Here is a 14,895-nt window from a genome sequence, read left to right as displayed (position 1 = left end):
AAAGGAATAAAAAGAGACGAGCAGACAACAATACACCTTAGAATGTCATTTAATTTTTAAACAGAAGGAATAATGTATGGTAAAACTCAGGCGATACGCTTGGTTTCAGGTGAGCGTACGACAAACATAACATGCTCTCGATTTTTAGCTAACATAGTATTGTAATTAAACACAAGAGTGATGAAAATTCCTGACTTTAAGAAGGGTAATTTTTCTGCATGAGCTACGTCGGGCGTAAAAGCGCACTGCTGGGATTTCACCGTGCAGTTAAACATTGAAGTCACTGAAGGTATTACCGTTAGTCGTCTGGTAATCTCTGAACTCCTTCCATATTAGACTCGAGGAATACGTTTCAGTATTGGCAACAGGACCCCAAGCTACCAAAAAATCTACATTTTCTCCTCCTCTTTTGTGACGTGCTGTTCTACACTCCCCCATCGTTCGGCAGTAACTTGTCACAAAGTTTCGTGCATCTGTCAGCTTAAACGTATTGTTATTTCTCGCGACGAATGCCTTAACTTGGCTCCAGCTCAGTTGTATTGTGTTCAGATTGCAGTCTTAAGGTAACAACTGACCACTCCGGCTCGTGTGAGACCACATCTGTCCTGCAAAACAACGGGGATATTCAAACAAAGAGTATTTAATTGTGTAATGTTTTGTCAACTTCAGCAATCTTTAACAGTCTTTTATAAAATATCGATAAGTAAGAAAGTGTATTTGCAATGAAAACCAGAATTTTCCGCGAGATATGTAACTGGAAACTAGAAGACGCGCATTTTTCTTTTAAAAGGATCTTTAAGTATCAGTTAATTACCATACATCTGATGTGTTTCATGTTCAAATGATTTAGGTGTTAAAATCGAACAAAAACAAAAAACTGCAACGTATTTTGAACCGCCGCCCGCCAGCACACACGATTACGCCACGCACCTAATTCATATGCGCGCCTTCGTTTTTAGGACATACTGGCTCTCGAAAAACGTCAAAGCTGATTTTTCTCTGTTATCTTGTGAAAAACATTAACAACAACTTGTTTCTCGCCGTTAAGGGTGTTCCGCGCGCGTGTTTCACTACGAAGCAGGGAGCAGTGTCATCCATTTTCATGGAACGTTTGAACAGCGACTTACGGAGACTGTGGCTGTACACGAGTTCGGAATAAAAATTACGTAGCTACAGTATGATGAAGAGAAACGCTGATGGCTGTTCATTCACAGTGACGTAGGAATAAGACCTACTTCCAAGAACGGGACAGCACCAGTGTACGAGAGCTACGACTGTTGACCAAACAACGCATTTGTATTGGCTTACATGAGGTTTATTCTTATGATGAACGAAGTACAGACAAAGTCATTTTGATAGCTGGGCTGCTGGCAGCGCTTTGGAGGACTCAGGTGAGTCTTTCCCCTGGCCGCATGTCATTTTTTACAACCAACCTCAGCAACGCTACACGGTCCCTGTCTGCCTCTTTTTTTTCAGCTGTGATTGTTCTATCGTGTTTCCAAGTCACAGTCGCATCATCAAGAGTCAATTCCGGAAGTTTTAGAAGGATTTAAATGCCCCTGGTGGATTTGTTGCTCAGGTGATATCCAGTAATACCAAAGTCCTTCTGACGGATTGATTGCGCTGTCACGAGAGTGAAATCGAGTTGTCAGTTCCGCCTTACATAGCGATGTCCCAATACTTCTGATGAGATAGTGTACGATTATATGATATCAGAAGCAAAAACTTTCTAGTAAAAATGGATTGACTAGCCGTTAGTGAGATAACTGTATTTCAGGTTAAGTGTTGCATAGACTTCAGTATCAAATATTATTTTAGTTAATACGAATTTATTTGAGATGTTAGCTTTTCGATAAAGTATTTATCAAATTAGACTCAGCCCATATGCTTTTCACGAGTCTCTACATGCGTAACGGTACTTTATGACTGTGTGGTTAGAGGCACTAGGTGATCGTCTCATTTGCCCTGTGGTGACATCCGAAGAAGAAGGTCCCATGTGCAAGTTGGTACTTCCGGACGAAACCACAAGTGAGGACAGTCGCTGCGCCGGTCGGAGTGGCCGTGCGGTTCTAGGCGCTACGGTCTGGAGCCGAGCGACCGCTACGGTCGCAGGTTCGAATTCTGCCTCGGGCATGGATGTATGTGATGTCCTTAGGTTAGTTAGGTTTAATTAGTTCTAAGTTCTAGTCGACTGATGACCTCAGCAGTTAAGTCGCATAGTGCTCAGAGCCATTTGTACCATTTGAACAGTCGCTGCCTGACGCGGCAGCGAACAATAGACGTCGGCGTGGACACGCCCACAAGAGATTCCGTATGCCACCGCCGCTCGCTGGAAGAGTGCTTAGTCAGAGGGCAGTGCCGCTGACCCTCGTCTACAGTCACCGTCTGTACTTCAGAGCCAGCAGCACGAGTTGTATTAGAAGTCAGAGCTGTATCGGCGTTTAAATCATTTGAACACTGAGAGACGACTATCTTTTTGTAGCGTATCAAGTGACAGTTTATAGTTCGGCGACAGTAAGAAATACGTAAGTGACACCCATGTGGACATGGATTGTTTCCAAGGTAAGTATATCATCTTGTTCATGTTACAATAAAATGATCTAATATTTTGTGTGTTGCAGTATCTGTTAGGTTTCTTCCAGAAGTAAGTGCAATAGTGCCGTCGCGAATTTGTCAAGTAGTTTTTCCGTCTGGCACCACAGGGCCAAACATTCTTTCAAGAAAATTTGAATTCCGCAGCGATGATCTTCCGAGACTGCTTTGGAGAGTGTGGTGGGCAGCACTTGCACATTATGCAGCTGATGCAAGACGACAAACAATATCCAAAAATGCTCCAAGATGAATAGGCCTGTACCTTTACTTCCAAGATTACCTTACCAACATTCTCTGCATTTTTCGGTCTCAGGATCTCAAAAGTGAAGTGTACAGCATTATCATTGACACAGTTGCAGAAATGGATCAGCGAACTGTATAGTCTTGTCAAGATTTCCGAGATGATGCGGCATTGTTTGAGAGAATTCTTAACTCACTGCAGAGACGGCGCAGTACTGCAGCCAAATGTGAAGACGACACGTGGAACACCTCTTGTAACAGCTACGAGTCTACCATAAACTGTAACGTGTCACGTGCTGAAGCAGTGTCATATTTCTTGTTAATGTAGGGCATGGGTGAAATTTGAGCGCTGTTAGATGGCGATTTAACCGAAAAGTTACCATTACAAATAATTTTGTACTAACTAGGACAATATTTTATGTAGAAGTCAGTGGCGGCTTGTGACCACACATTCGCAATTATTTCGCAAACGGCTCATTTGCGGACCCGTATTTAGTGAGAATTTTTTCTTCTATGTTCATGTGCTTTCACCTGTGACTGTTTTCATAATTAATAATGGTACAACTTGGACAATGTACCCAAAGTTTATTTTCTACCAACTACTAATTTTCTCAATATAGTAAATTAATATTAAACGTACATCAATATTAAAGGAAACAACATTTAAAACCCAAACAATTTATCTGAAATATTTAAAGATCCTTACTGTGAGGCAATACTTCGTCTATATAATTAAGTCGCGTACTTTAATTTTATTGGTGACTAGCTGTACCCGGCCATGCTTTGCTGTGGCTCAGTCTACTTAAATGGAAAAGAAGGAAAGAAGAAAGCATACGCTTCTTACATGCAAAAGAATTGTATATCGTCCTAATATCCTTCTCTCCCCTGCCTCTGTTCATCTCCCCCTTTCTTTGTCCATATTCTACCCGTTCCCCCTCTCTCTCTGTCCATATTCTCCTCCTCTCTCCATCTTCTCTTCCCCCTCTTTCTGTCCAACTCCTCCTTCCCATTGTCAACGTCCATTTCGCCCCATCCCTCTGACCATCTCCTCTCCCCCCCCCCCCCCCCCCCCTCTGATCTTGAAGCTTGTTTATTATAGAAGGTTGTAGTATTGGTTTATGATTAGAATGCGGTTCGTGATATAAGTTTTATACTAAAGTGTTTATAGTCTGTATGTGCTTAAAGTTTATTACAGTAATGGGTAAAAATTTGAAGTAAATTGGAAAGGAACATTTTGAGATTTTTGGTAGCAATAGTTTTCCTATATAGTGTGAGTCACTAACTGTTACCACCTAGAATAACTCCGAAAGTATGATAGTAAATTGAAAGTTTGTGGAACAAATGTTGTATGGGACAACGGGGGCCATAATATGACGCTGGATCTTTGTTGGTACGTGGGGTCGCGTCAGAGATATGGAGGTCAACTTTGATTTTTTTTAATGGGTTGCTATAGTTTGGTACATATTTTCTGATAGCGGCTATCGAGACGAATCCAGTGATGTGTAACAGTAAGGTCTTTGAAGGTCAACGAAGGTCAAAAAGGTGGCATGAACGTCCATTTACAGGTGTTAGAAGTGGTGACCATTGTTATCAATGTAGTGCTGCAATCTTCTTATCATGGATTGAGTTGTGTTCCTTATCACATTGGCACTTATCGAAGCTCTGACAATTCTCTCTCGTATATCGTTCAAATAGTAAATGTTCGCCGAATACGGCGTATCCATCTAACGTGCCATTGAAATGTAAACACCATTCGACGGTTTCGCAATACAACACTAATAGGAACGGTAAGACTAGTGTCGTGGAATGAAGCGAATGTGAATGATGTATTCCTTCGAGAAACAAGTCGATATGCTTCTCATTTACGGAGGATGCCAATGAAATTCAGTGAGAACTAGAGACCTATACGCTGAAAGGTATCCTCAACGCACTCACCCTACACGTTGTACAATTAAATATATTTGTGATAAATTGAGAACAACTAAATCTTTAACGCATGGGAAACATACCGGCAAAGGAAAGTTACTAACGAGGAAACGGAAATAGGTGCTCTTGCCACTGTGTTTCGAGATCCTTGTGTTAGTTCACGTCAAATCGAAATGGAATCTTGCATGAACCAGAGTAGTGTTGTTTGTGTTCTGCATCGCCATAAAGATCATCCTTACCATACCACTCTCCACGAAGAATTAACTGGTACGGATTGTATGCGTCGCTTTGACTTCTGCGATGGGCTCAACTTCAGATTCAGAGGAATGAAACAGTTATTAACTTAATTTTGTTTACTGACGAGGCTACATTCACGAACCACGGAAATGTTAATTTGCATAACGTGCATTATTGGGCAACTGAAAGTCCATGTTGGCGGCGGCAAGTTGCACACCAAAAACCGTGGTCTGTGAATGTATGGTGTGGGATTCTAGAGAACAGACTTATAGGCCCCTATTTCATCGAAGGATATCTTCATGGTAGGAAGTACATCACATTCCTGAAAGAAACATTAGGTCTGTTATTGGAAGAAAACCTTTAGGAACAAGGAACAGAATGTGATATCAACACGATGGGAGTCCAGCAGGTTTTCACTGATGGCTAGAAATGAGCCGGCCGGAGTGGCCGTGCGGTTCTAGGCGTAGAACCGAGCGACCGCTACCGTCGCAGGTTCGAATCCTGCCTCGGGCATGGATGTGTGTGATGTCGTTAGGTTAGTTAGGTTTAATTAGTTCTAAGTTCTAGGCGACTGATGGCCTCAGATGTTAAAGTCCCATAGTGCTCAGAGCCATTTTGTCTAGAAATGAGTTGCACAGGCAATTCCCAAATCGTTGGAATCGACGCGGAGCAGATGTGTCGTGTCCGGCTCGTTCGTCAGACTTGACGCCTCTGGATTTTTTCTTGTGAGGATTTGTAAAAGACTTTGCTTAGAAAGACGTTCCAACTACATCTGAAGAAATGTGAGAGAGAATTGTCAGAGTATGTGCTTCGGTAAGTGCCCATGTGATAAGGAATACCATTCTATCCATGATAAGAAGATTGCAGCACTGCATTGATACCAATGGTAATCACTTCGAACACCTTCTGTGAATGGACGTACATGCCATCTTTGTGACCTTCGTTCACCTTCAAAGACCATAGTGTTACAGATCAATGGATTCGTCTCGATAGCCAATATCAGAAAATAAGTACCAAACTATAGCATCCCATTAAAAAAAAAAATCAAAGTTGACCTTCATATCTCTGACACGACCACACCTACCAACAAAAAACAATGTCATATTATGGCCCCCGCAACTTATGTCCCACAAAATTTTCAGCTCATATTCTAGAATGACAGGCACCTATAACACCCCCATATTAGAATTCAACGTTTTGTCAAAATTTCAAAGCATCGGTCAAGAACTTTAGGAGATTGACGATTTTGAACAAACCAACATTTACATTTTTATAACGTTTCCCCGTTTATTACATATATACAAGATAGAATTCTAGTAGGTACACTGGTAAGGTAAAGCATTATGACCACTGCCCACCGCGAAGTTCGATGTTGGGGGAAAGTGACACGGTAAGGAAAGGATGCAGGATGTAATAAAACTGTACAGCAGTGAGGACACATTCCTCACACGTAGACAAGACATTACGTCATATGAACATGGGTCTGGAAATGCTTTGTTTCAATGTTTCAATTCATTTTTCCAACTCGTTAATCATGGGAAACACACAAGATCAGAACGTTAGGGTCATGGGGAACACGCAATCTTGGTGGCGTCTGCTACATTGTGCACCGCTAGTGTTTTGTTTTACATGTCCCTGTTGCCAGGCGATGTACGACATTGTTTGTTTCCAGGTAACATCAACTGTTCCATCGATCAGTACTACCGCTGCAAGCGCACAGGTTACTACGCAGAGTTAATCGCAAACGTGGCTGGTGCAATGGCAATATGCACAAATACGGTCACGACAGACGCCCATTTGATGTGTAGATTGTCTGACAATAATAGCACCGGCGCTCAACGTTTGTAGCTGGAGAGATTTCCAGGACGAATGTGCCGCGACAGACAAACTTTTTAAGCTATTGATAGTCGACTTACGGAATATGAGGCATTCATGCATGATACTCGCGACCGAGGGAGGACTAGAAGGACGAGGAGACCGCAACGGGGGGTGGTAATTCTTCATGCAGTTGACGACGACCGTAGTGCCTGCGCAAGACATGTAGCTCCAAGACTGAATGCTGATCACGTGAATGACTGGCGAGTGTTAACACGAGGACCAGCTGTGTTCATACCATCTACAGCGTGTGCAGGCTTTATCAGCAGCTGACTTCCCTGCATGCGTACTCTTCTGCGAATGGTTAATTCAACAAAATACCAACCCTAATTTTAGTGCAACGGTGCTGTTCACAGATAAGGCGTCGTTTCAGCGAGATCAGACTGTAAATTTTCACAATCTGCACGAATGGGCAGACGTTAATCGTAACGCAGCTGTTGAAGCAAGTCATCAACAAAGATTTTCTGTCAATGTTTGGACCGGCATTGTTGGCGACTGTTTGGTAGGGCCTCACTTTCTTCCACCCAGGCTCAACGGAAAAAGTTGTTATTATTTCACAGAGATTGTTCTACCTGATCTGTTAGCAGATTTGCCTTCAACTGCGCGACGAAACATGTACTTCATGCACAATGGAGCACCTGTCCGTCAGCTTCTGAATAACAGATTCGGTGACTAAGGGATACGCAGAGATGGACTAATTGCCTGGCCTCCACGCTCCCCGTACTGAAACCCACTGGACATTTATTGGTGGGGCATGTGAAAGTCCTTGTGTGTGGAGCCTCAGTACAAGATGGTCAGAGTCTCTATTCCAGTATTACGGAAGGCTGCGAAAGCTTGCGCAATACTCCGTGGATGCATCATTGTATCGGAGATTCAGTACGACGGTGGGTTGATGCATGCACCAATGGTCACGGAGGGCATATTGAACATCTCCTGTGAAAAGAATTGCATGTGGTATGCTAGTGCATTCAGTTCGCGAGTGCTTCCCATGATTAATGAATTGGAGAAAAGGAGTTGTAACATGGAAACAAAGTGTTTCCAGACCCATGTTCATATAGCAAAATCTCTTCGTCTACCTGTGAGGAATGTGTCCTGCAATTTGTGCCATTCATTTTTGCTACACCCTGTATAAGTGGATCAAATATGGATGGGAAATCATCCTAGCGACGAGACTAACCGCAAATGGGGAAATATACTGACATAAGTGACCCTGGCAAAGGTGATATTATTATCACCCAGACCCTGTGAACGAGTATCTCGAAAACGGCATAGCTGGTCGAATGTTCACGAGCTACTGTACTGACCATCTGTGGAAAGTGGCAGAATGACAGTGAAACTACCACTGGCCGGTAGGTATTTGGACGTCCATGACGCTTCACAGAACGAGGGATTTGGATGCTTGTCTACCCTGTAAAGCAGGATAGGTGGCAATGTGTGGCATCTCTGCCGATAAAGCACAATACCAGTGCGCGTTTAAGATTCGGAGCACACCGTTCATCGTGCATTGTTGAACTTGGGGCTCTGCAGCAGACGACGTGTTCACATGTTGGCCCAACGACATCGTCAATTACGATTGTACTGGCCGCGGGATCGTTGAAATTGACTGCGGATCAATAGGAACGTGTCGCCTCCTGGGAAGAATCACGTTTTTGCTATATCAGGTCTATCGTCGTCTTCACAAACGCCGTCATCAACACGAACGGCGATTCGAAATTCACATCACACCAAAGACCAAGCTAGTAGGAGCAGGATTACGTTATGGGAGAGATTCTGTTGCGCTCGCATGGGGCCTGTGGTAGTAATCGAAGACACACTGACAGATAAGGGTCACAGGTTATTACGCCCGTGGTCATAATGCTTTGGCTCGTTATTATATATAAAAACACATGAGAATCCGAATGAAATGTTGTTAAAAATCCAAAGCGATCCGCGAAGGACTTTCAGATATTTAAGATTTTAAAGAGCTGAACGTTTACATTTGTACTTCTATAGAAACTGTATACATTCCTAATCTCAAACTTCCGAGAGTTTTTGACCGAATGTTTTGAAATTTTGACAGAACGTTGCAGTTGGTTGTGCATTTGTTTTTATATACCTATTTTTTAATATATGTAATATACGATATTTTAAAAGTTTATTAATAGAGAACGTTGTTACAAAATATCTCAAAAAACGTGTACACAGATATTAAAGAAATAGGCATCTAAAACCACGCCTGAGTAGGAATGCGACGTTGCGTCAAAATCTCAAAGCAATCGGAAAAGCTTTCGGAGATACACGATTATGAACAAACGAACATTTACATAATTTTTCATATAGATTATTGCTCGAGGGGACCACAAGTACAAAAACAAAACAAAAATCGAACAATAAGTATGAGCCCATTTATCTTGGCATTGCTCTCCCTAATTCTGAACTGGAGAGTAGTGCTTTATGCCTGTCTCTGTCATCCTTAACTATGAAGTTACACAGTGAAGAATAGGACTGTTGTAGTCAGTACGAACTTACTGTTGTTTTGTTTGCTTCCTTCCGAGTAGGTAATGAACGAATTACTGGTCCGCTGCGGCCACTACCTACGACCTCGGGGAACGCATTTTCATAAGAGTTCGTTGCTTTGGTGCCTCACTTTTGCTTTGGTGAATACTCGGTACTAAACACAAAGCAGCTTGGAACCTTGCACCGAGCCGAGAAAAAGCAAATCATCCACATACTCAGAGGTCCCCACTCGCTGGCGATAGTGAACTCTGGGGACAACAGTTTGTAAACAGGCGTCACTACCCCCACCACTACCACCGCGGTGGTTGCCCTGATAGGGATGGGAGCGCAGTGATGGAGGGGGTAACGGCCAACGTATACAGGAGGCAGATACAGGCACAGAAACAGTGATGAGGGACGACTAGAAAACGGCGACGAGTTTGTTTGGCGAAATGTCGGCCGAATGAGGAGGCGCAGTGGTTTGCACGCTGGACACACAGTGGCGAGGACGACATTTCAAATCCGCGACTATCCATCCAGATTTAAGTTTCCCATGGTTTCCCTAAATCACTTAATGCAAATGACGGGATGGTTCCTTTGAAAATAGCACAGCAAATTTCCTTCCCCATACTTTCCTAATCCGAGTTTGAGCTCCATCCCCAATCTTCCTTCCGAAATATTGTGGAGAACTTACGACGTGACCAAGGTGGACGGAGAAGAATTCTACAAGTCCGCCTAATGAATCTTTAGTTAAGTGTTCCGCACATAGTCCATTAACAGAAAATCACATAGATCTTTATACAACTGTGTCAAATAATTTCAGTACTAACAATAGTGCACAGACATTTAACAATAAGTCGACTGTTTCTATTAGAGGCCAATCAGTGGTGACAAAGGCGTCCTAAGTATTCTGGAAACAGCTTAAATCTGAAATAGTAATTCATATGACTGAAAAATAACAAGTTGCCATGAATGCACACATACTGATTACCAAACAAATTGTGAATGTAAATGAAGAGTTTCACACAAATTATTTGGGGATAGAAAATTTTTAAACGTAAAAAGACATACACACTATACAAATTAAAATAACTAAACAAAGCTGTTTTCAGCTGTAATGTAAATTCAAACTTCTCATCAGTTTTTCAAAATGAAAACCATGTTCTATTGAAATACGGTAAATTGCAAATTTAAGTTGGAAAATACATTAACTTCCAAAGAAAGTAAAGCTCCCTAAAGCTCTCCACAATGTAAGTTCATACAGGTAGATACCATCATCTGGTATGGAAATGATCAGAGCTGCAGTTCTTTCTGCCAAGTAGAACGGCCAACAGCGTGTATTGGCGCTGTTCGTGTGTGGCGCTCTCACCAGGCGTGGTAGGATGCATAAGGGACGCGATCACTATAGGCTGTCGACTGAAGGAGACAGAGATGCTACTTTTTTGTGTGTGACAGCGATACCAGAATCTGATTGAGTTTGAAAGTGGCCTCATTGTGGGTCTCCAGTTGGCCTGCTGATCGAATCCTGCAGTATCCATATCTGGGAGGCTTTCAGATGTGACAGTGGTCTAATGTTGGCCTGCATGGGAACATGACGGCAGGCACACTCGCCACCAAGGTTCTAGTTGACAACATCTGACCACCGCAAGGAAGAATCACCATATTTGTGCCACGAGTATAGTAGCTCTTTCATATCTGCGTCTGCCATTTGATAACGTAAAGGAGTCCTTACGATAACCTGTCTCATCCAGGGCCGCTGGTCAGAGACCAGCAGCAGCCAGACAGGGTAATTAGCATCCCATGTGTTGGTTGTTGTCAACACCACGACGTAAATGTCTGTGTTTGGAGTCTATTTGTGACTGGGAAGCGTGCACTGCTGATGAATGGCGTCGCATTGTATTCAGCGATGAACAGCGGCTCTACACCACCTCACATGACCATCAGCGAGTATGGCGGCGACTTTGGGAGACGTCCCTTTATTTCTGTGTTTTGGAGAGGCTCAGCAGTGTTACTCCTGGTATCGTGGTGTCAGGAGCCATCGAGTATGACTTCAGGTCACAGCTGTTAGTGACCGAGGGAACTCTGCAGCCCCATGTTTCTTCATGGGCGCCCTGTGTCCTCAAGTGTGATAGTATTATGGTACCATTTTTCAACAGGACCAATTTTGTCCATTAATGGCAACTGTCTCTGTGAACGGGTTGCGTGATATTAAGATACTCCAGTTGTCAGCAAGATCTGCAGGTCTGTCTCTGATAGAATAGGGCCTATTTTCAGGACTATCTGGGACATGAACTCCATTCCAGTGTGAGTATCCAGGACGTCAAGAACCAAAACAGTTGAGGCTTCCCCATTGCCTCAGGAGAGGATACGTTGGCTGTATGATACCCTCCTCAATCTAATTAGTGCATGCATCCAGACCAAAGGTAATGCAACGTCAAACAAGTGGGCTCCCGCTGCCAAGTTCTTTGCAAATTTGACACCATTTTGTTATCACTGAAATAACATCACATAACTTCTCAACCCGTAAACTTTCATTTCATTTCCTCCTCCTCTTCTGGGCGTTTCACTTTTTTTTAGGCAGTGTAGGAAGTAAAACAAGTTTAATAACATTCAGTGAGTGAATCAGTTTTCATTTCAACCTATGAATACTACATTGCTTCGAAACAGCAGCAACGCTTCCGCGCCATCTGATCCTGATCATAAATCGCTCCGTGTTAATATAATGGGGTGCAAGAAAGGAGACGGGTGCGAGATGCGTTCTGCGCAGAGAAGGACGAAGAATACTTTGCGGCGCCGCCATTGCGCCCCCTATCTCTGCCAGGTGCCTCAATGCTCCAGCCGTTGCCTTCTCTGCCAATTGGTAACGCTGTGGTCGCTCCACCTCGGACCTCTGTTTCTGCTACTCAGTCTCCCAGATTAATTCATGTGCTCGGAAAAGAAGCACTGTCGCTTCATAACGCAATATTTGTCGTGTTCGCTTCATGCCACCCATTATGAACGCTATAGAAGCTGAGTACCTACACTATACCTAAACTGATATGAAATTTAAATCTGAACGTCCCAGGCACGATCTGAAACGCACGCTGGAGACATACGCTGCAGAATGACGCTATTGGCCATAGCGTCACTTGGTACACTGCGCATCGCCCCGCCATCCTTTTCTTCGCTGCACGCAGCTACCGTGCAGTACAGCAGTAGAATGAGGTAGTTTTAGTGATTGGTCGATGTCTCACTGCCAGGTGGTGGGCGAGCGCGAGTGGCGGCAACTGCGGCTGGACTACAACAGCCTGTCGCAGCTCACCAAGACGGTTGACAGCCACGTCAACAAGATCGTGCTGCTCTCCTTCGCTACCAACCTCTACTTCGTCTGCCTCCAGTTCCTCCACAGCATGAAGTAAGTTTACAGCGATCGGCTGGCCGAACTGCTAGTACCAAATCCATATGTGTAAACTGTAACACAGCAATACGAATATTACTCAACAAAGCGAACCGTAAGCCCAGCCCTAGCGGGCCACGTGATCAGCTACAGCGCCTACAGTCTCGTTCCAGTTCAAAGTAGTGTATGTTGTCACCCCATATAGAAAGTATCAAAAATTAACATGGAAAATCCCTCTGTGGTGAACTTTACTAAATGTTCTGCTGACTAGCTTTTTGCCCGCGGCTTCGCCCACATAAGCATCTCACATACAGGCTGATTCAGCCGCCCCTACCGATGTTTTTTTTATGCAACCCACAATGTTTAGCTAGACTTCGTAAACCATGTGCGAGATTTTTATATTCTGTTCCTCGCTATGCGCGAACTATTAGTAGTGCAGAAAGAAAACGAACCGGACGTTCTTTCAGAAAATTTAATGTGGTTAAGTTTTGTACTAGGATACGTTTCCGCTGGAGACTACGATGTTCGAATTAGTCAAGGAAACATACAAAAGTGACCTTCAGAACCTCTTCCTTTCCTCAAGTGCCACGATTTGTAGGACGTTGTTCATGACACTCCTACCAATGTGCAAAAATTTCTGACTACATGAACTATTCGACCTTTCTTGGTCCCTGTTAGTTGGGCTATTACGTCACCAGTACAATGTGCTACTTCATTAACATTATTAACTTAAATGTGCCCCTGAAGGTAATGAAGGAAAAACAACTTTTATAAATTTTCCACTAAAACTAATTACGTTGATAATTCGATACAAACTTAACGCTTACTCGGACAGTAGAATCGTAATCGGATGGCCTGACGAATACACGATATAATTGTTTTTTTTTTTTTATGCTCTTAAAATTCACAAAATTGTTAGCTAAAATTTACACAGACGTCAAGTTTACAATTTGTAAGTGCTCGGCTAAGGTGGTGGCGTAATAGCAACAGTCAATGAAGACCAAAGCAGGTCGAATGTGGGAAATAATCCGCGCAGTGGTAAATATTCATACAGTGGTAGGAGGGAGTACCTTGAACAACTTTCTAGAAATCCTAACCGGTGAGGGCTGCGTTTGAAGATCACTTTTGTACGTTTTTCTCGAATACCTCGATAACGGTGACCCCCAGCGGAAACGCAGCCCAGTACAAAATATAACTACATTAAAGTTCCAACAATAAGGTCGTGTTTTTTTCTATAGGACTAATAGTTTGCGCCTAGCGAGCGGGAGACTATGAAAATCTCGCGTTTGGTGTATGAATGTCAGCTATAACTTACGAGTTGTATATATTTGTGCACATATTTTATATACATCCGCAGCGAATTACGCCTTGTACTTTCATGTGGATTCAGAGGAAACTCGTAGTTCTGTCTGAGTAAGAGACAAAATAAACAGTCATGAACAGAAGCTCAGCTTTCTAAGTATAAAATGGAACTTATATTTTTTATATTTGTATTAGGGTACGTATTACGCCATTTCGTCACGTCACTAACATTACTCATTTTTTCTTTGTTTATTGCTAGAGTCTAGGTTTAAATGAAGAGTCGACGATGTTTGAAAGCTACGTTTATAAAACAAATGATCTCGCTGTGTACGTTAAACTTTTTTGAAGGTACAGTACTACATTATGCATTGCTCCTGCTTCAGAGTCACATCTTTGATCTACCGTCAGTTATTTATCTCCCGTGAAGTACATTTGTAAAAACGTGGAATTTTCATACGGTAATAGGGCAAGAGAAGCCGCCAAGTGGTAAATTTGGCACTGAACCTTCGGTGTTGTTGCAGTCTGGCTGCGGGCGCCACTCGAAGTACTCGCAAACTGCAATTCAAACTAATATTCTGATATTTGTCACCTAGGCTGCTAGCAACGGAATATTAGGGAAGCCAAATTTGGCCGCCGTACATTTGTGCAGCAACAGTCTCAATAGAAAGACAGAAAAATAATGCAAATGAATATACCTCTTGTCTTGCACTCGAGTAATATGTGTCGCTTAACTGGACTCTTATTCCATTTACCAATGTAAGTAGATCTATGTCACGGATAACATTTGATAATATTCTGAGACCATATTCTGCGATTTCACACTTTTGGTTCAGCTCCAGGCCAGAAGATTTTATAGGTCACAATCGAGTTAA

General features: G+C 42.9%; 1 protein-coding gene across 1 annotated transcript in view; it reads left to right on the top strand.

Moving 5' to 3' along the window:
- Positions 1–14,895, top strand: part of LOC124594715 (gustatory receptor for sugar taste 64e-like) — a 159,036-nt gene that overhangs the window by 61,589 nt on the left and 82,552 nt on the right. Inside the window, exon 7 of the mRNA XM_047133083.1 lies at positions 12,585–12,739. Coding sequence (XP_046989039.1) covers positions 12,585–12,739 — 155 coding nt within the window. The remainder of the gene's footprint in view (positions 1–12,584; positions 12,740–14,895) is intronic.

The sequence above is a fragment of the Schistocerca americana genome, chromosome 2 (genome assembly GCF_021461395.2).
Source record: "Schistocerca americana isolate TAMUIC-IGC-003095 chromosome 2, iqSchAmer2.1, whole genome shotgun sequence".
Classification (NCBI taxonomy): domain Eukaryota; kingdom Metazoa; phylum Arthropoda; class Insecta; order Orthoptera; family Acrididae; genus Schistocerca; species Schistocerca americana.
This window is presented reverse-complemented; position numbering and strand designations above follow the sequence as displayed.